General features: G+C 40.4%; 1 protein-coding gene across 11 annotated transcripts in view; it reads right to left on the reverse strand.

The window, feature by feature from the left end:
* The window catches only part of GTDC1 (glycosyltransferase like domain containing 1), a 231123-nt gene that overhangs the window by 58379 nt on the left and 150523 nt on the right, over positions 1–22221 (reverse strand). For all 11 annotated transcript variants that reach the window (XR_013987035.1, XR_013987036.1, XM_081007918.1 and 8 more), the window contains one exon: positions 7316–7627. Coding sequence is in view for 9 of the 11 variants with exons in the window: in XM_081007918.1 (XP_080864044.1) it covers positions 7316–7627 (312 nt within the window). In the remaining 2 variants the exon portion in view is untranslated. The remainder of the gene's footprint in view (positions 1–7315; positions 7628–22221) is intronic.

Here is a 22221-nt window from a genome sequence, read left to right on the forward strand (position 1 = left end):
TACGATGGGGGGAAATCAAAAGTTTTTGAGGAGACAATGGTATAATATAAAGAATATGAGAATATAATTCTTTTTGAGCCTCTTAAATTCTTCTGTGTCAGAACAGAAAAATGCTGAAAACACAGTAAATAAAAGGAGAGCTTCACTAAATCATTTGCGACTTATAAAAGTTAAAACGCCTGCTCAGTGATCTCAATAAAACCTGTGGCAAATATATCTAATATTTTCAGAAACCAAAAGCCGCATCCCAAATAGCAGCAGCAACAAAAAAAACCATTGTGTTGCTAAACCTACTAGATAGCTTTCTGTAAACAAGATATTTACCATCACCAACATGAATTTAGTTCTTCAAAAACTTCAGTTTCTGAAGGTCAGATAACTAACTGCTTAATAGAGAGAATCAAAGTGGTACCTCTGAATATCTCCAAGCTCTGATGGGCTTATATTCTGCTCCTTAGGTGAGGTATTAGCAAAGCTTATTTATTTTCATTTCCAAGGCTTTTATTTGCCCATTCCCTTGTGGTAAAGCTGATTTCCATGATGATTCCCTTCTTAATTTTAATACCCTTTTTACTCATCATATAGACATAAGAATTTTCCCTAAAATAATGAAACCCTTCCAAAGGAAATGAAGACAACTAAGAGGAGAGGAGGGGGTGGGGAGTCAGCAAAAGCTTACTTTTCAATTAATTGATCCTCTGTCATATGCATACATGAAATATTTTTTATATGCAGGGAAAATAAGGTTAATTAACATAAAAACCCTTCACTCGTCGAGGTGTTGAATTTTGTATTTTATCCATGCTGCTGTAAGCGCCTTGATTTCCCAGTAATGACCTAGTTCTCCTAATGAGTAACATTAACCCCTGGCTGTAGCTGTCCAGGACTTAATTGTCAACTGGAGCTGAAATAGGAGAGTATGCCGATCAGCAGGTATGTGGTATATTAACTCATGTCATTTCAGACCCTAATAAATAAATCTGTTGCTAAGGCAACAGGAACATCAGCTGTATCACTTTTTTGTGTGTGCTTTATAAAAGAAAATGCCTTTCACACCGAGCTCTTAAAAAGGAAATTAACTATATGTAACCATAATTAGAAGAAACATCATTTCTCATCTTAGAAACATATCTACATTAATGAGAAAAGACACTGAAAAAGAAAACTGCTTTCTACTGTGATCAGGATAACTGAAATTATTCTCCCCTCAAGTGAAAGAATGCAATTTGAAATATGCACATTTGAATGAGAACCTGTGTAGTGGTGTTATGTACCAGGAAGGAGGCCCCATTGAACTTGCAGGGACTTACTTTCCAAGTAAACATGCACAGGAATGGACTGTCAGTGTTTCTGAGACCCATACCTACTGAGACGCATACACCTAATGATAGATGTTTATGTTAGTGGATGTATACCTGAGAAACACATGTAATTCCAACCTTGTATATGAGCAGAATATTGTCAGTGTGTGAAAAGATTTGTGGGCCATAATGAACTAACTTGTTGCACTAGTGGAAGTCTGCACAAGGATTCCCGCAAGCACAAAAAGGCTTCCCCATCACCCTCTCCAAATCTGCTCTGGAGGGTTAGGAGAACCCCCAAAACAGCATGTGGAGGGTGGAGAGGTGAGGTCATTCTCATGGGCAAGCCAAAACGCTTGTTTTGAGGGAACAATCTACCTCCGTGCTACATTGAATGCATTGAATCTGAATTAGATCAAAATTATAAGCAACTGCCTGTTTGCATGGGGGTTGCATTCCTGGTCATCACATACATCAGCAGAGCACACATAAGCGCCCCCTCCTCAGCCCCTTCCAGGGCCAAAATTTGTCACACACCAATTGAACGTGCACAAAATGGTTGCCACCTGTACTCTTCTGTCTGTGGTGTCACTAATGGAACTGTAGTCCAAGCCCCATGCCTGCCAAGGCAATGGGAGGATTCCAGGGTGGAGAAGTGGGTGGGCAATAAAAGGGAGAATAAATGGGAAACCATGAAGACTGCTTATGCTTCAGAGTCTTCTTCCCTAAAGCTGCCACTTGAGGCCTCTGGTTTCTGGTTTTTACATCCCCTACTCCCCGGTAAAAGAAAACATCTAAAATGACATAAGGCAGGAATACAGAACCTGTGACGCCACAGATGTTGTTGGACTACAACTCCCATCATGCCTAACCATGATAGCAGGGTTAATGGTAATTGTAGTCCAATGGCACCTGGAGGGGCGTAAGTTCCTTATCCTTGACCAAAGAGCAGCATTTCCAGAAAGAAGAAACAGGCAAGAAAAGGTTAAGCACCCACTCTCACCTGACTCTTCCCTGTAAACACAACACATGTTCCCTTATAAGCAAAAGATGGGGTTGAGAACCCCATTTTTACACTCATAACAACATCTAGCTGGTCTTTTAAGGCCAACATGAAAGGGAGCTTAGTAGATTAATAATACGACTCAAATAATTGACTGCAGTAACTTGAATTATTTTCACATATTTTGGCAAAGCATGAAAGACTGTGGCATGTCAGGCAAAGTGAATGACTGTGTTCGTCCCCACCTGTTCTACCCCCAGCTGACCTCTGCCTAATCAGGAACAGCTTTCCACCAAACAGTAGTGTAAGTTACATTACCATGTTATAAGTCCAGCACGCATAGATCTGAAATGCAATCGTTTACAACCATTTCTCAGAGGAGAAATAAGTAAGTTCAATTCTGTCACCTTTGTCTTGAATCAGGATAACTTTTTAAAAAAACCTTTTTAGTAGTTTGCCAGTGTCAGAAGTTAGCGTTGGTCCCTGTTAATGGTGTGTCACTGTTTGTTCTCCCTGCATTTCATCTTCCTCTGCCCTCACTGTTCACAATTTCGTCCAGACACATGTATTTAGAGAAGTTGGGGGGGGGGAGGGACACTGACTACATCTGATGGACTCAAATCCACACAAGCTCTTTCGATAATGAATGTGTTTGTATTTCAGGTAGTAGGGACGTGGGTGGCGCTGTGGCTTAAACCACAGAGCCTAGGACTTGCCGATCAGAAGGTCGGCGGTTCGAATCCCCGTGAAGGGGTGAGCTCCCATTGCTCGGTCCCTGCTCCTGCCAACCTAGCAGTTCGAAAGCACCTCAAAGTGCAAGTAGATAAAAAGGTACCACTCCGGGGGAAAGGTAAACGGCGTTTCCGTGTGCTGCTCTGGTTCTCCAGAAGCGGCTTAGTCATGCTAGCCACATGACCCGGAAGCTGTACGCCGGCTCCCTCGGCCAATAAAGCGAGATGAGCGCTGCAACCCCAGAGTCGGCCATGACCGGACCTAATGGTCAGGGGTCCTTTTACCTTTACCTATTTCAGGTAGTGGTGGGGAACCTGTGGCCCTCCAAATATTTCTAGACTCCAGCTTCCATCATGAGGACTTGTGTACCAATGTTAGGGCTAGCACCACCACCAAGCGGCATTGGATCAGACAGCAGTAGCGTATGCCAGGGTCAGGATCTCAACTCTTGTTCCTTGATTTCAACTGCACTACTATCAATTGCAGCATCAGGGTAGCAACATAAGTATAATCATACAGGCTTTCCTTACAGGACTGTGCAAATAATTTCTGAAATGATCTGTGTGAAGTGCTTGGACATTTGAAATGGGTTTTAAAATGTCTGTCATCATCATCATCATTCAGAGGACGCAACACATAGGGCTTTGCCACACTCCCCATTGTATCAAGAAAGTCCTTGGGTGTGGCAAGCTTATATTAATCTGGACCATGAGATGGCATGGAAATGGGCCATGGGTGGGTGGCTACTGCTAAAGTAAAGGACTCAGTCCTGACCTCCTTTTCAACAGTAGTGCAAAGCTACAGGTCACAGTGTTGGACTGGCTGATGAAAGGAGCATCTTGTCCCATATAGTTAATGGCCCAAGATGAAATATGGGTCAGGGCATTTGTTTGCGATGAACTGAGGCAAGCAACAATTTGTGATCCAGGTAAGGAAATATCACAATAAGGCATTGCTGCATTTTAAGAGGTTTTCATATTTAGGTGAACTGGAAGCACAGCATGGTGTTTTTTTAAGAAACACCTCTTACAATAATCTTAACTTTGAAAAATTAGAAGCATATGTAATTTTCTGCAGAAGTACTGCTAGGAAAGTAGTCTAGTGCAAAGAAATGGCTGAAATGATAACAGTGGTGAGAAAGCATCTTGAAGGAGTAACAGCACACTTTGACAATATTTTCACACAGCCCCTCCACATCCTCCCTATTACATCAATTACCAAAACCTGGTGTTTGCTTAATGAGATCATTTCAGGGCCTCGGAAGGGAATATTTCAATCTGCAAATGCCCGAATAAGGCACAGAAAAACGTTAGTCACTAATGCAGTGAATCAAATGTGTGTGTGTGTGTCCCTGTCTGTCTCATCTGACATCCCAATGGTCGCTTAGAGCCTATTCTGTTTACCTGTATGATCTGGGCTCTCTATCGATGCTCCCCGCAAAACCAAAGATATCAGGGTATAAAATGAGGACTGAACTAAAATTCTTAATTTACTAATTCATATTCATCAAATTATAAAAGAGAGGGGAGGGGGAAAACCCTGCATTTTTATGAGCATATTTACATAAATCATTTGCTGGAGCATCCTAACACTAAATGGTCGAAGTCGAGCCCCCTAACCATTTGCACGCATGCTTCTCCTCAGACATGAAAATATTGGCGTTTCAGATTTTCATTGAAAAGCCTGGCTGCGCTGGAACTCTAATGGGCTTAGAACAGTAAATTTTGAGGAAACTGATTGCTACCCCTGTAGCTAGTAAATGTCTGCCTAGACCCAGTGGCATTTGAAAAAAGTGTTTTATCATAAAATTATCCCAGCAGAGTCCATTCTGCAAGATAACATCATCATCATCACCATCATCATCAGTACTCTATGCAGGACCCAACAGCTCTGGCACAATATTGCCAGTCATTTATCTGTTGTCAGCACAGGTTACACACTGTAATCCTTGACTGCCTCGGAATTAGAATGTCTTTGATGTCCCCACAAGAGTTTTTTTGCCCGAAGGCTTTACCAATGCTCGGCGGCTCAGTGTTTATTCCTCGTAATCTTCCTCTCATCTCCAGGCTAGCAGTGACAGATGGTTATGGGCACACAATAGTATTAAGAGTTTGATATTTTTTTTTTTTATGCTGTGCTCTCTGTACAACAAATAGCTATCAGACGCGGGCCAGAGAGCTGACATGGCTCGCTTAGGTAATGGCAAACAAACAGCTCGGGTTGATGCTTTCTGTCATTTTCCCTGCTAACCCTGCTTGTTTTCATTGTATACTCTCAAAGGTAAACTATATTAACCTTATAGACTGTTATTAAAAAGATATATCTATATGAGCATAAAGTGCCTTTCTCCCCCCTCTCTTTTCCTCACTCTTTTGATTATGAAAGTAATACTGCTGACATATTGAACAAATATCGAATGTCAACATAAATTTTTAGTATGTGATAATATTCCCCTTCATATAGCCGTGTGTCAGGCGGGAACCCGTGGATGATGCATAGCAGTAAATAACCCAAACAAAATTAGTTCTCTTGTCAGCTTCTACCTTGTATGTCCCCAGGCATCAGTAAAATTGACTGCACGCTAGATTTTCAAAATTAGCCCTAATGTTAGCTGTGTGTCTGGCAACCTCCAAGTTTCCAATGTTCTACTATATTACCCGTAAGGATGAATGTGTTACTTTTATATTTTGGCATTTGATCTTGCTGATGTGGCTTTCCCCCCTCCCCTCTCCTCCAAATTAAAAATAATTTAGCTTTAACAATAAGCATGTGCACAAACACCAGGCTGCATCTCTTTAAGCAACTAACTTTAGGCAATTAAATTAAATTAAACAAAACAAAAACCCAAATACACACAGAAAGAAAAGGAATTATTCAATTTAATATTGCTCATTTTATTAATTTAGCTTTGCCCTCCTTTATGCCTAATGCAGAATAAACAGAGGGCAAATGCTTTGTTTTTCATTTAGTCTGCAACTTGGGGAAAAGGAAATATATATTTTAAGAGGAAGGCTTAGAATCATCAGAGTTTTGGCATTTACCTTGACGCACCTTTTTACTGTAAAAAGAAGAAGAAAAAGAACTAGGAACTATAGTACCAGATTAGTGAATGTCATAATCCTGACCACAAGTGGAATTGCAATTAATATCTGTCCTGCGTACATCAAATTGTAAAATAACCTATGAGAATACAGCATTTTTGAGCTAGCAGCAATAAAATATGATTAAAAATAAATGTAGCTCCCTGAGAAAGGCTATACAAGAAGTGTGAAGTTGATTAAACAAATCCAAAGACAGATTCCACATCGACTTCCAATTCCTACATTTTATGTTCAGACATTTAGAGTCAAAGATGAAAATCCCTTTAGGTACCAGATGCTGCAGATCATCTGGGAGAGCTTCTGGAGTTTTAATGTGCTGGAAGTCAAATCCTCTGCAAAGGCGATTTGCCCTGTCGGTGTGGTGTACTTATTGCTTCACCTGCGAACAGTTGCTCTCAGAAAATCTGACCTACTGATCGACCCAGCATCTCTGAAATAAACAGACTATAATCTGTGGATGAAGTGAACTCTAATCAGGCCACATGCAGATTAAACAAACTGTGAGGAATAAAAACTAGATTAAAATGTTCGTGCCCAATACCGGAAGATTATCAGGACATTTTACCTCTTTAAATCCTAATTTATGGTGGGAGTCAAGCTAAACTTTATATATTTGCAGTGATTATGTGGCATGGTAGATTTTCCGCAGTTTAGAGAAGATTTTGTGATCAGGTATTTGTGTCAACAGCTTGAAAAGCATCAGTTTTCGGGTAGGAATATTCCATTCTATCCGTCTATCTACAGAGCCTTACATATGTGCATATGTTTTAAAAATCTGGACAGGTATATAAAAAAACTACGACACAGAGCAGCATAGTATAGCCCTGAATTTTAACACCTAGTCAGTCACATTAGTATAATTAAGATAATTTAAATAACACTGCATATTAAACATCATTAGTGGACTGAAATGCTCTGAAACAGAGTTCTCAGCGTTTTACATATCATTTCAATGTCATAACTATACCTCTTCTTCCCCACCCACACAACCCATCCCGCCTCTCGTATGCTGAATGCCTGCTGTGAATTTCAGCTTTTAAATGCCATCATTTGTTTTCAGTAGACCACTACCTTTCCAAAGATATAACATGCAGAGCAAAACAATATTGGTACTAAATCAACGTTGTATGCAATAACTCGTCTGAAGATATAGCATTTTCTTTTGGTGTTATACTTACCATCTGTGTGGCCAAACAATGTGCAAAGGTTTCTCCAGATGGTCCAAACTACCTGAGATGCTGCACAGGTTGTAAGTTGCATGTTGGCTATCTTCCTCTTGACAAGGGGTTGTGCTTTTCAAAGATGTAGGCTTGTCCAGATCTTCTAGTGTCAGTAGTTGGTTGGGTAGCCCCTCTCGTCCCAGGGAATGAAGTCCAGACTGTGGTTCACTATGTCTGGGACTAAGGTCAGAGGCGCTGATGTTTATTCCACCATCTCCTTTAGTACCATGCATCTTCTCAATATGGGCGAGTTTGTGTTCTGGCATAAACCTAGAGTTAAAAACAAAACAAAATTAAATTATACTTGCTCCAAAATTGCATCAATTACTTATGTCAGCTTGCAATTTTTGAATACTATCCTTTTTTTTAAAGACAAAAAGTTGCAATACAAAAGCTGATTGAATGGTTCTGCATAGTGGTGGCTCTGTCATCTTTAAATTCATTTGCCACATGATAGAGAAAACAAAGAGCAAAGTGTTTCCAGGGGTTAAGGGCTCTGTTTTCCAGCTCAGAGTTCCTGAGGCCATTGGAACTGCAGAGGCTGAAGTGAGGCAAGCGGAATATACAGCTCTGTTGACCAGGCAAGGTCCAAAGCCTGCCCTTTCACCAGTCCACCCATCACCCATCTCTTGTGAGAGAAACAGCTGGTGGTGCTCCAACAGGGCTCTCTGGAAGGGGCCCATCTTCAGAGTGAGGCATTGTGGGTAAATTTCCTGTGCCACTTCCACTTTGCCAAAATAGAGGCAAATCCTGTTTAAAGTTCAACATTAAATTTAAAATTTAAGCAGGATTTGCCACCTGAGCAGCAAATTGGCAGTGCCAGTGTCTGGAACCACCTCACCCACAAAGCCTTACACAAAGGAAGCACCTCCTTTCTCACAGTTGGTTCTTAGGAGAGAAGATGGCCTTGGCACAAGCAAGTTCCAGGTCAGGGAAGAAAGGGAGGAGGTGACAGAAGTCACCTGCCACAGTTGTAGAAGGTTGCAACAGAGGGGAGTAAGGCCACTTCAGAAACAGCGCAATGTGTTGCGCCAGACCCCCGGCCTACAGCAGTGGCTTTTCAAGGCACCAGGCACAGTATTTCTCAGCTTACTTCTTGAGGTCTCTTTCTGATGGAAATATGCAAAAGCCTGTGCCTACCACTGAGCTACAGTCCCTCTCTTTAAGTCCCATGGAAACACCAGATAGTTTTGACTAATTTAAGTTGTACCCCCCATTTTTTTAGGGGAACTACTTAATGATCAGCTTGGGGACATCCCTGTTGTTAAAAGTTTCCATGTTCTCATACGATAACATTGCAAATAGTTGCATAATCTCCCATAAATGAATGGTGGAATACTACCACTAATACTATTACTAAAAACACACCCCAATCCCAATAGTTTGTTCTATGTGGTCTTCTGTCTCCTTACCCAGATTCTAGTCCTTGTGCCCAATTATGCAGTGCCTCACTTCCAGCTATTTTCCAGGTTTAAGTCCTCATGAATCCATTGTGGGATTTTCAGTTATTAGATAAGATGTCAATGAAAACAGCTGCAAAATATATCTTCTACAAGATGTACATGGAAAGCCCAATCTGGGCACAATCAAGACTTTTTCTATCTACTTGCATTACATACATAATACTAATCACCTTGACAGTTTTTAAAGTAGTTAGTTTGTAATACTGTTTGCTGAATGATTTTTAAAGCAAGATTTATTTCATGATATATCAAGGAGTAAGTATTATCCACATTAACTTGGCACTGTTTTGGCACCAAGTAGTTCTGTATATCTCAATAGCAATAGTGCAGACATAATAAAACCTGCTTGCTGAGAGTCACAAAAATACCAAAGTGTTCCTCAATGAAATGATTTTTTTTAAAAGTTTGCAAGTTAGCTTAGGTGGCTGAGCTTTCACTATGCATCATTATGTCCAAAAACACAAGACCTTTTATAATCTCTGGAAGACAGGACAGTCAACATCACAAATCATACACAGTACAACCTCTATTGTCAACATGGCAGGAATGATATGACAGACAATCTATTGCCCAGCTGCTACTCAAATGGTTTGCATGCTTTCACATATCAATAGAAATTAAGAACTAGAAATGGACATGATGATGAAGGAACATTTCAAATAATTTGGTAGAAGAATCTTAAAGCTGTTACAGTTCACCATGTTATAGAGCAGTGGTTCCCAATTAGCTACGTTCTGTGGACCCCCTGTTTTTCAAAAGCTAAGCAGTGGACCCTCTACTTTTGAAAATTTTGATATTGCTATGGTAGTTTTTATTACGTGAATAGCACCATTCAACCCCTGTGTGGGTTAAGTGGATCACCACTTGGGGATCACTGTTATGGAGCCCTTATACAATCAGTGTGAATAGCCTAAATACTCATGGGTATGTTGGACTGTAGCAGCAGTCCATTTCCATGAATGCTGGAACAGAGCTTGCTCTTGTGCAATGGAAGGGCTCAATCGGTGTGACTGGGAACTCTGAAAAAGCAGGACTCATGATTTCACAGTAAAGTACAATTTTGCATGATTAGACACTATTCTAACTTTTAAGTGCTTGTAGCACATGGAGCTAATTCAAAATTATAAAGAAGCAGGTGGAAAGAAGGACATATTTTTAACTTCTTTCTCTGATTCTAGTGCACTGTTGGACCAAAGTCCCTCCAAATTTGTTGGACTAAAACACAGGGCATCATGTTGGCTGGGGCTGATGGAAGTTGGAGTCCAACAGAATCTGGAGGGCTGCACATTTCCCACCTCTGTTCCAATGCAAAATCTGATGTTATATAAAGGCGAGAAAAGAGGCACAAGTAATTCTGATTAACTTGGCTTCTATATACACACATAAACTGGCACAACACCGATAGATGTTTTCTTCGCTACTTCATAGCATTGGATCGAGTTCTTGTCCTTATCCAAGGTTAAAGCCCTGACATGTGTTGACCCTGGAAGGCGTTATAGATTCAAGAAAAGCAGCAAGGTCCTACCACATCTCCTGTTCTCACCAACAGCTTCTCACAAGTATCAGCTTTGAAAGCATACAGGGACTTTTCATAACCCCACTTTCACACTCTGATGTGGCCTTGCACATACAACATTTTATACTTTTGATGAACAACAGAACAACAGCAACAGTTGTTGGGTGGCACCTGGTACCAGCATTGAAGGGAGATGCCAGAGTGGTGCTCTTGGTTTATAACACACAAAATTCAAAACTATCAGGCAACAGGTTAGAATACATATAAAGAAAAGTCACAAACTCACAGCTTTAGTATGCCAGTGTGTCTTGCATTGCCTAGCCTCTTTGTAAAGCCATTGGTTTAGTACGTGGCACATTGATTTCTAATGTAAAACAAGACAAAGACACACACACAAATACGCGCACCGAAAACCTCTACTGGAAATGTAAGTAAAAACGTTTTCCCCTTTGCTGAATTTAGACTGGCTCCTTTGAGATATAATATTCCCATTTACAATGTTTATAAACATAACAAAAAAATAAGCCTTGAGAGTACCACAAATATAATAAATAACCTGTCAGCTTGGTGCATTTGACTGTAAACGCTTTGTTGAAACACTACAGCAAAAATAACTAATTCTTGACTACATAATAGAAATCTCTTAACATGCTAAAAGTCACTATAAATGTCAGCCTGAATGTTTGACATTTAATCTGCCAGATTTGCCATTCTTTCTAGCTTGTGCAATACACATTCTCTACATCGAAAACAGCCGTGCCAACACACCTATGCACATTAATTTGCAGCAGAGACGCGAGGCTTCTACTGTTTGCACGTTAGATGTCATCATGTCCTTTTGTACATGTTTATTCACAACATCTCATTTGGCCTAATGAAACATTACTTATGAGAATCAGTATTCTTCATTGGCACTGACAGTCAACTCATACACCATTTTATTAAAAACACCACCAAAAGAAGAATGGGAAGATACTGATGTCATCGTCAAATGAATAAAAACCACATTAGAAACACTGGCTGAAGGGCTGTTTGGGGTTAGATCAAATTATTAAAGAAGCGGTCCTGGACTGTGTGCTATATTCAGTATATTCTGAAAAGCTATTTTTCATAAAAACAAAACACATAAAACATGTGAGAGCTGGAAGAAATATACTCTACATATATAACTTTCAAACTTCATAGAGACCATGTCTATAAATCCAGGGCTGTTCTAGAAGAATGCAATGAAGTAAAAATGGAAATATCTAGGTACATATTTGCTCTGTAAATGTCTGGGGAAAGCCACTTAAAATACTAAGCTGTGTTCAGGTAAAGATCTCCAGGAAACTAAATCCGTATCTCAGACCTCAAGATGGCAAAAAGGAATGACTTCTGAATCCAAAGACTCTCTTTGCAGAGGGAAGTATCACTACCAGATGATTCTGCATGGGAGGGCAGCAGGACAAAACCTCATAAAGATGTTCATACTCTACCTACCATAATGGTTTTTCAATGAGATTCTATCCAGGTTTTGTAAATGTATGCCAGTGTTTCTTCCCAAATGCAGACTTTTTATTATTTCCACTTCTAAGGTCACATGTTGTCAAAAAACAAACAAACAAGTATGTGAAACAGCAGTAGCTACTCTTTGCTGTAAATGACACTGATGTATATTTAGAAGAAAGCTAAAATGAAAAGGATGGTAAAAAAACAGGTGCTTTTGAAAACAGGTGCTTTACAATTCTTATCACACCAAGTTGACGGTGGGGAAAGGACCTTTTCAGTAGTGGCACCCCAGTTATGGAATGGCTTCCACAGGGTGGTATGACGTTATAATCGTTCAGTCTTTCAGGTTTCGCAGTTTAAAACTGAGTTTTAGTTTTAACATTTCTTATTAATCTGTAATAGTTTTTACTGTTTTACATTGTATTCCAATTTGTAGTATTGTTTTTCTCTGTGAACTGCACAGAGAACTTCTGCTATCAGATGGCTATATAACTGCAGTTAATAAACAAACAAACAAATATACTGTGAGCAAGTTCAGAGATACGGTGGATTATCAGAATCCATTCAAGACAGGTTCAAGAGTGAATAGATCTTTAGAGACCCAAGCACAATGTCCAAACACAATGCACACTGCACCTATCAAGTCCATTAAGTACAGTGGTACCTCGGGTTAAGTACTTAATTCGTTCCGGAGGTCCGTTCTTAACCTGAAACTGTTCTTAACCTGAAGCACCACTTTAGCTAATGGGGCCTCCCGCTGCTGCTGCACCACCAGAGAACGATTTCTGTTCTCATCCTGAAGCAAAGTTCTTAACCCGAGGTACTATTTCTGGGTTAGCAGAGTCTGTAACCTGAATCGTATGTAACTTGAAGCATATGTAACCTGAGGTACCACTGTATCTGCACACTAACTGATGACTTTCAAAACATTTTTTCTTAAGTTTTGTTCATTTGCTTGCCTTTTTCACTTTATGCACCAAAACTGAATGTGCTATCACATACAGGCAGCGACCATCATGCACGTGCTTGTTGCTGTTGACCCAGAAGTGGCCCAAAAGTGGGGCAGAATGGGGGTGGGGGCGGAACAGAAGTGGAAAGGAGCAGGGTGGGTTTCTGTGTGTTCCATCGATGCACACGGTGGTCAGGAACGAAACCCCCACACAAAATGGTTGCTGCCTAAACACTGCCAATGGGTTCAGTTCTCAAAGTATGAATCTTTATGCACCCAAAACAGCAAGAGGTATAAGGAGGTATAACAGAAGGAGGTATAAATAGGTTTGTGGAATGCCAGGGTTTGCAGAAGTACAAGAACTTTATTTTGGTGAAGGCGAGGGCTGGCTAATATTTTTGTTGTTGTTTTTTAAAGCCCAAAAGCCCACTAGGACAAAGTATGGTCTATGGCCATGGAATACTGGCTAGTTATTGAAGGGGACGAAAACAGCTGGAAAAATAAGAAGCAAGGGCAGTGGAATGGAGTACCCTGAGAGAAGGCATGGAGGAGTGGCTGGCAGGCAACCTAAGCAACAGCATTTCACACTGTAACATTTTGTTGAAGTCCTCCTTTGTTTCCCAAACAGTAGACATAGGAATGAGGGACATTCTGCCATTATTGAACGGCGCAAAACACCTTGGGGCAGAAGATGCCTACTGTAATCTATAGCTACTGATTGTCTGATGTTGAAGAATGTGAGTGGTGAACCGAATATTTCTCAGTGTCCTTTTTGCTAGGCTGCTTTCTGGCAGTCCAGGGATGGCTATGGATCTGCGTATTTTAAGCACATGAGACTATGGAGGTTATCATTGTGGGTAGATTGATTTAACATCCAATGATGTCCTGGCCTTCTCAAAGCCCCACATCACATTTCCCGGCTTTTGGGCATGCATTCTGCTCAGTTATAGCTAAACAACTCAGGTGAAATGAATACCTGTTGAGGCTTTGCTTGATGTTAACCAGTTAACTTTTTGGTTTAGTGTTTACAGCATGTATTAAACAAATACGAGAGTGAAGAAAGCTGCAAGAAGAAGAACAAAGAGGAAAGGGAAATGTTAGTAATATGCTGGAGCATCACTCAGCTAAGTGGCTAACTGAGGAAAGGCACCTGACTTAAGGTAGGATAGTAGATTGTGCAAAGAAAATAAAAGAAAGCCAGGCTCTTTAACGTTAGAGTGTTTCCAGATGCTACCTCTTTCCCCAATATTTTGCTGGGGGGAAACTCTCATTCCTCTGGATTTAGGATTCAAAAGCTCCAGCAAATTTCATTTTATTTCCTCAGCATTTCCTGCTCTTCACAATCCTCTTGCCAATCCGATTTCATCCTCAATCAACTGCACTTTCAACATCTTCCGAGTGTTCATCTCCTCTAGGCTGTAATTCCTAGACCTCAATGTAAAGAGGAGGGACAGAACATATCACGTAAGAAGTCCACAAAGTACTCTGTCTGAACACTGTTTGCAAGTGGACCTAAAGATCCCGGATTTCAAGTGTGTGCGTGTGTGTTTTGCTTTTCTTTAAAGCTACACAAGATGCTCGGTGAAATTGAAATGCTTTGTTTTGCTCATCTGATAAGGCTTCTGAGTATAACATTCATAGAGCTCTTCTTCTGGGAAGCACACAGCATGGAAATAGGACTAGCTGAAAAGAAAGTCTGCCACAGAATTATGCAAAGGAGAAAGGAAAAGGCAGAAGCTATTCCCAAAATAAACACAAACCTCACAGATGTGTGCATTCTGGGCTTTGATTCCTTTGTGCTTCCCCCTCCCCCTAGTTCCACACCCTTCTAGCCAAAACCATTTTAATCTACTCTGTACTTGTGGGATTATTACTGACTTAATACCACTTTGTTACATAACATATTTACCCCTGAGTGGCTAGCAAAAGGTTTCCTGCAAACTCCTTAAATCACTTTAGATTGTTTAAAAGATTTTATTTGTGTTCTTTTTACATTTCCCCCCCTAAATACTCAGTATGGAAAGAAAGAAAGTTTTGTTTTCTTTCTATCTGTATATAATTTGCAGCAAAACTGAAGTCAATAAACAAAATAACATGAATGTTTTCAAATGTATATAGCATGAAGCTTTTATGAAGATAAAACTAAATACTTCACAGAATAACTTCTAAGATATTACATAATTATTAAAAGTTATCAGTAATGCAAGAACTACACTGCAGCATTTAGGCTGTATTCACAAACATGCTAGCTATGAATAAGCTCCAGTGCAAAAAGTTGGGTTTACCTCCAAGAGAGCATGCACAGAATAGCACTGCTAAAGACAAAAGAATAGCTCATGGTACATAGAATCATAGAGTTGGAAGAGACCACAAGGGCCATCGAGTCCAACCCCCTGCCAAGCAGGAAACACCATCAGAGCACTCCTGACATATGGTTGTCAAGCCTCTGCTTAAAGACCTCCAAAGGAGACTCCACCAAACTCCTTGGCAGCAAATTCCACTGTCGAACAGCTCTTACTGTCAGGAAGTTCTTCCTAATGTTTAGGTGGAATCTTCTTTCTTGTAGTTTGGATCCATTGCTCCGTGTCCACTTCTCTGGAGCAGCAGAAAACAACCTTTCTCCCTCCTCTATGTGACATCCTTTTATATATTTGAACATGGCTATCATATCACCCCTTAACCTCCTCTTCTCCAGGCTAAACATGCCCAGCTCCCTTAGCCGTTCCTCATAAGGCATCGTTTCCAGGCCTTTGACCATTTTGGTTGCCCTCCTCTGGACACGTTCCAGTTTGTCAGTGTCCTTCTTGAACTGTGGTGCCCAGAACTGGACACAGTACTCCAGGTGAGGTCTGACCAGAGCAGAATACAGTGGCACTATTACTTCCCTTGATCTAGATGCTATACTCCTATTGATGCAGCCCAGAATTGCATTGGCTTTTTTAGCTGCCGCGTCACACTGTTGGCTCAAGTCAAGTTTGTGGTCAACCAAGACTCCTAGATCCTTTTCACATGTACTGCTCTCAAGCCAGGTGTCACCCATCTTGTATTTGTGCCTCTCATTTTTTTTGCCCAAGTGCAATACTTTACATTTCTCCCTGTTAAAATTCATCTTGTTTGTTTTGGCCCAGTTCTCTAATCTGTCAAGGTCGTTTTGAAGTGTGATCCTGTCCTCTGGGGTGTTAGCCACCCCTCCCAGTTTGGTGTCATCTGCAAATTTGATCAGGATGCCCTTGAGTCCATCATCCAAGTCGTTGATAAAGATGTTGAATAAGACCGGGCCCAAGACAGAACCCTGTGGCACCCCACTAGTCACTCTTCTCCAGGATGAAGAGGAACCATTGATGAGCACCCTTTGGGTTCGGTCAGTCAGCCAGTTACAAATCCACTGAGTGGTAGCATAGTCAAGACCACATTTTACCAGCTTCTTTACAAGAATATCATGGGGCACCTTGTCAAATGCCTTGCTGAAATCAAGGTAGGCTACATCCACTGCATTCCCTTCATCTACCAGGCTTGTAATTCTGTCAAAAAACGAGATCAGGTTAGTCTGACATGACTTATTTTTCAGAAATCCATGCTGACTATTGGTGATCACAGCATTCCTTTCTAGGTGCTCACAGACTGTTTGCTTAATGATCTGCTCCAGAATCATCCCTGGTATTGATGTCAGACTAACTGGGCGGTAATTATTTGGGTCCTCTCTTTTCCCCTTTTTGAAAATAGGGACAACATTTGCCCTCCTCCAGTCTGCTGGGACTTCGCCTGTTCTCCAGGAATTCTCAAAGATGACTGCCAGTGGTTCTGAGATCACATCTGCCAGTTCTTTTAATACTCTTGGATGCAGTTCATCTGGCCCTGGAGACTTGAATACATCTAAACTAGCCAAGTATTCTTGTACTATCTCCTTAGTTATTCTGGGCTGTGTTTCCTCTGCTGAATCATTTGCTCCAAATTCTTCAGGTCGGGCATTGTTTTCTTTATCGGAGAAGACTGAGGCAAAGAAGGCATTGAGGAGTTCAGCCCTTTCTGTGTCCCCTGTTTGCATTTCACCATCTTCTCCTCTGAGTGTCCCCACTGTTTCTTTGTTCTTCCTTTTGCTACGAATATACCCATAAAAGCCTTTTTTGTTGCTTTTAACCTCTCTGGCAAGCCTGAGTTCATTCTGTGCTTTAGCTTTTCTGACTTTGTGTCTACACGTGCTGGCTATTTGTTTGAATTCCTCTTTGGTGGTTTCCCCCCTTTTCCATTTTTTGTACACATCCTTTTTTAATCTTAACTCAGTTAAAAGTTCTTTAGATAGCCACCCTGGCTTCTTTAGGCACCTTCCATGTTTCCGTCTCATTGGTATTGCCTGAAGTTGTGCTTTTACTATCTCCCTCTTAACAAACTCCCAGCCATCATGAACTCCCTTTCCTTTTAGTATTACTGTCCATGGGATCTCACCCAGCACTTCCCTAAGTTTTATGAAGTCGGCTTTCTTAAAGTCAAGAAATTGAGTCCTAGTATGCTTGGCTGCTCCTTTCTGCTGTATAGTAAACTTCAGAAGAGCATGATCACTCCACTTCTACCCCACTAACCAGGTCATCAACATTGGTTAGGACCAGATCTAAAATGGCTGTTCCTCTTGTTGCTTCTCCCACTTTCTAGACAATGAAGTTGTCTGCAAGGCCAGTGAGGAATCTGTTTGACCTTATGCTCTTGGCTGAGTTTGACATCCAACAAATATCTGGGTAATTGAAGTCCCCCTTACTACTATCTCCCTTCCTTTTGCATGCTTGGCCATCTGTTCCAGGAAGGCATCATCTATGTCCTCCGTTTGGCTTGGGGATCTATAGTAAACTCCCACAATGAGGTCACTGTTATTCTTCTCTCCCTTAATTTTGACCCAAATGCTCTCACTTTGGCTTTGAGGTTCTAAATCTTGGATCTCTTCATAGGTATACACATCCCTGACATATAACATATAATAATGGAAACAAATTTTGATCACAACACCTGAGAAAGGTTTAGAACATATCACTTTGTGTATACTAACTGAGGAAGCTTTTTGAGAACTGGGTTAGATTCTATTAAGGCTGGCACATAGCCACCAACATCCAGACTTTAGCTGCAGCACCCACCAACTCAGTTCTAGGATGTTGACTTACAAAATACACATTTGATTTAAAGCAGCTGAAAGGAAAAGATGGAACAGAACTGGAAATGGATGCATTTTTGTAAGAAGACACCTCACCTTCAAATCACATGGAGTTTGGGTTCTTCCCCTGCATCCTATTATTAAACTGCCACCACCAGAGCATGTAATTTCCTGGTTAGAGGAATTTCTTCTAATCAGTATTTTTAAAAATCAGTGTCCCCTTTAAACGGACTTTCTCAGTAAATACACAATGCAGAGGGGAATGCTATCATAACACTTCAATAGTTAAGTGACTCTATGAGAAAAATACTTCCAAATGTTTCCTAAACCCCTCCAAACCGCACCAAAGAACATTATCGTAATATTATGTTTCCCCATGGTCTCCAATATTTAAGCTTGCCATTACTGAAATGATACTTGGATGAAAAAGTTTGTGCTATGCATAAGATTTTTCCTAAAAGAAAGTCTTGCTTTAAAAGTTTAGCTAGCCTTAGAAGTCAATGTTATTTTGATTTTCACCACGTTTCTTTATTAATTGGCCAGCCATTCTACACACACTTAGCCTGTTGTATGGGCCCTATGCAAGAACAACTTATTTTAAATCTGAGCAGAAACCATGTGATCTCACTCCGAAGAGTAACTGAAAACAATAACTTGCCTTAGATGATTACATATCACGTTACAAATAGATAGTCATATTTCTTGTAGGGTATAGACAATCCAAATAAACTGTATACCATATTTTGATAACACAATCCAGCATCTCTAGCATCAAAGGGTTCGTTTCTGTTAGATTTTAATGTGAATCAGGGTTGTAATGTTTTCTGTAAGCATAAGCTAACCATTTCAACGATTTTGCCAGCAAGCTGCCTTTTTGGCAGATTATTGGCAGTATGTACTGGCAACAAGCTAGTGCAGCTAAAACCCTGCTTGTATGTTACAGGTAAATAATGATTTAAATAAATTTATGTGAAATGTTCCACATGGTCACATCTGTTTTTGATAGCTCAATCCCCTGTGCAGATACAAATCCTTTTGTGTGTTTCTCAAGAAAACACATAGTTCACCTTAATTATTTTAACACCTCCTCAGGTATCCAACGTAGCAGTGAAACAAAGAAATACCAGGCACAGCTCTCCTAAAGGGAACAGTAATGTAAGCTAATTAAGCTGCAAGAAGAGAGTGTGTGTGTGTGATGACATCAAGCGGTATGAAACGGCCTTGTAGTATTCATACAGCCAGGTAACCTTAAGTGCGTTTATGAGGAATGAAAGCAAATCCATCAGTGACCATTTGACCCTTATTGTCAAGGACCAGGATGCAAGCAAATACTTACAGCACAATCCTATACGTACTTCTGCGAAAGCTCCACTGATTTCAACAAGATATACTCGGAGGTAAGCAGGTACAGGCCTAATTATTACAGACTCAGAGCAAGCCGCCTGCCTTAAGTCTAACTCACTTCAATGCCTGACTCCGCTTCAGACGGCTTGCCCTATTCGACATCACAAAATGATTTTGAACTTTCTGACAGTTTCTAAAGCGGTCTCCTATGCAGCACGGTAGGAAGGAGCTGCTGTTCAAGAAAGGGTGGGCAGTCCAGCCTTAAAATCTCGGGCTCACTGTACGAGCATCACAGTTCTTTGGATCCTGGCCAAGGTCCCTTATTTGTACGAAGTTGGGCCTGGGCCAAAAATCCTGATTTAGTTTTGCCCAGGGTCTTTGTAATCCTCTCGGTGGCCTTGCATACAGCGTTCTTGTACTACATGAAACACAGAGATATCATTTTAATTTCTCTCAGTCACAAGGTAATATACATCTGAAGCTCTAGCCTTGGCTTGTGGCGGCAGAATCCCAGGATGCTCTACTTTCCAGCAAAAAAAGGTTACAATGTCAGTGTATTACAAGAGATGAATGAGTACTGGGACAATGGAAAGGGACGAGGGTGAAGTGAAGTAAGCACTGCTTGGTTTAAGTAGTGTCATACCACTGGGGTATTTGCAGAACTAGGCTAAGTATAATGTGGAAGAGGGTTCAGGCTCGGTTGTGAAAATATTGCACATTGCAATTTCCCTTTGTCCAATTATACCCTTTAGGGAGATGGTTTTTTTAATGTAGGAAACACACCACCATTGTATATGCACACAGCTAAAACTAAGAAGCTAACTCCCGCAATGATTTCGAATGCAGAATTGGCCGTATCATTAGGCAGAATGAGGCAATGACCTCAGGCTGAAGATATTAGGGGGCAGGACAACACCAGCAACAGCTGGAGATCAGAGGTTTGTCATGCACCAGCCTACCATGTACCCACTGAACCAGCCTATTGTCCTCAGGTGCGGTCAAGGATGCATGCCACTGTTGGAAATAAGATTAACGCTAACCCAGGTAGCTACTGTACAGCCAACAGAAAGCACCAACTTGCTCTTTGCCTCAAGCAGAAAATATTTCCTTTGTTATGGATATGTATGCTTCCCTAGAACCAAGAATACCGATGGTAAGAAAAAAATATGAGAAATGTACCACTTTTTCCATGTTCATTGCTGGAAGTCTTGTACCCTAAGTTGTTCAGGAGTTGAAAGAAACAACAACAAAAATCAATGCATTTTTAAAATTTTTGGTTAAAATCACTGCAGTTTTGACAGATGCAGTCCGTCATCTTGGTTCAAAACAGCATCAAATTATATTCAAACATAGACAAAAGACCTGTTCCTTGATCTCAGGAACCATCAAACGAATTTTCCTTATGATATCCTAATAAGCGTCCAAATGGACAGTGAACAAACAAATAGCTCTCAAAAATATATAGTCAATTGAATTTTATGTAATTTCTAGGTAAGAGTGCCTGAGGAATTTGAATTCTGTGACTTCTGATGCAAACTGACCTGATCTTCACCTACTGAAATAATGTATAGATAAGAATGTAATTTTCCTTCAGAAATCAGAAACTTTTTCTGGCTCAGAAACTGTGTGAAATGTTTAAAATATCTGTTTTGGAATCAAATATATTTAGAAATATGTACATTGGATAAAATATGTATTTAAATAAACATTTCAATGAAGATTGTAAATAAATAAATAAATAAATAAATCACAGATTTATGCAGAAATGGGACGAAAAAGGATTTATAATGAATGCATGCATGCAAAATTGACAGAATAGAAATGGAGTGTTCTACCCAGCTCTAATTCTATGGATACCCCATGAAAGTCAGAACTTACACGGTGGGTATCCCATTTTTATTCACAATAACCCTGTGAAGCAGGTAAGCCTAAGAGAAAATAAAAGGGGCCATCAAAGCCACACAGTGAGCTTCATGGATGAGTGGGGACTGAATCCAACTCCACACCCTATCCACTATACAGGGCTGACTCATATCTGCAGTTACAACATACTTGTATCACTACAGCCTCTGACCAGATGTATTCCTCATACTGAATATAGTCTAATTGTTGACGAATTATTTAATGATGTCCTGTGAAACTAAGGATATGTGTAAAATAACCGAAGTTCAGTGTCTCAAAAAAATCTGTCTGCGGACAGTTTTGCTTGTTTAAAACTCAGTATTCTTACCTCCCTGCTAAAATAGGTTTGTCCACAGAGCTTTTAATGTTTGCTCTTCAAAAGATAATCTGCTCTTTCAGGTTTGGGGCTTGTTTGGCCACACACACACACACACACAGGCAAGTTATTTAAAGCTTAGTCAGAAATTCTTGTCAAGATGTACTGGATGCTGTCATAAAACCATGTAAAGTCGTACTGGGCTTGCTGTTAATTTGTTCAATTTCAAGGATTTTATCTCTTTTCCACTGTAGGTACAAACCTTGAGGGAGAACTCCTTGTTGTTTAAAGAAAGAAATCCCTGTGATTGTGAACCGAAATGAGAAAGTCTGTTTGCCTTTCTTGTAAGTCTGTTGTTTCACTTCCATTTGGGAGTTGGGAAACAAATCCAGTGAAAGCTAGGTACTTTAAAGAGGAGAGAGAAAGGAACGTTCCAGACATATTTGCTATCATTTCACTAAAGACTCAATTCAGATATCACATCAAACAATGGCTTCTGCTAACCATAGTTTAGATCCCATGTGGTGCTTTGAGATTCCACATATACAATAAGCAAAGAGTGGTTTGGAAGAGCTTGTGTATATTTGTTTTATTCATCTTAACCTCACAAATTCATCACCTCTCCAATCTCCATGGTGCAGCAAATTCTGCAGATAAAGTGATGGTTGCACTTATGGTTTGTCAATGTTAGACATCAAAATAATAATTAGCAGTACCCATGGCTTAGAAGCCCACTTCAAACCATGGTC

This window comes from Podarcis pityusensis, assembly GCF_964106645.2.
Source record: "Podarcis pityusensis genome assembly, chromosome: 1".
In the NCBI taxonomy this organism is placed as follows: domain Eukaryota; kingdom Metazoa; phylum Chordata; class Lepidosauria; order Squamata; family Lacertidae; genus Podarcis; species Podarcis pityusensis.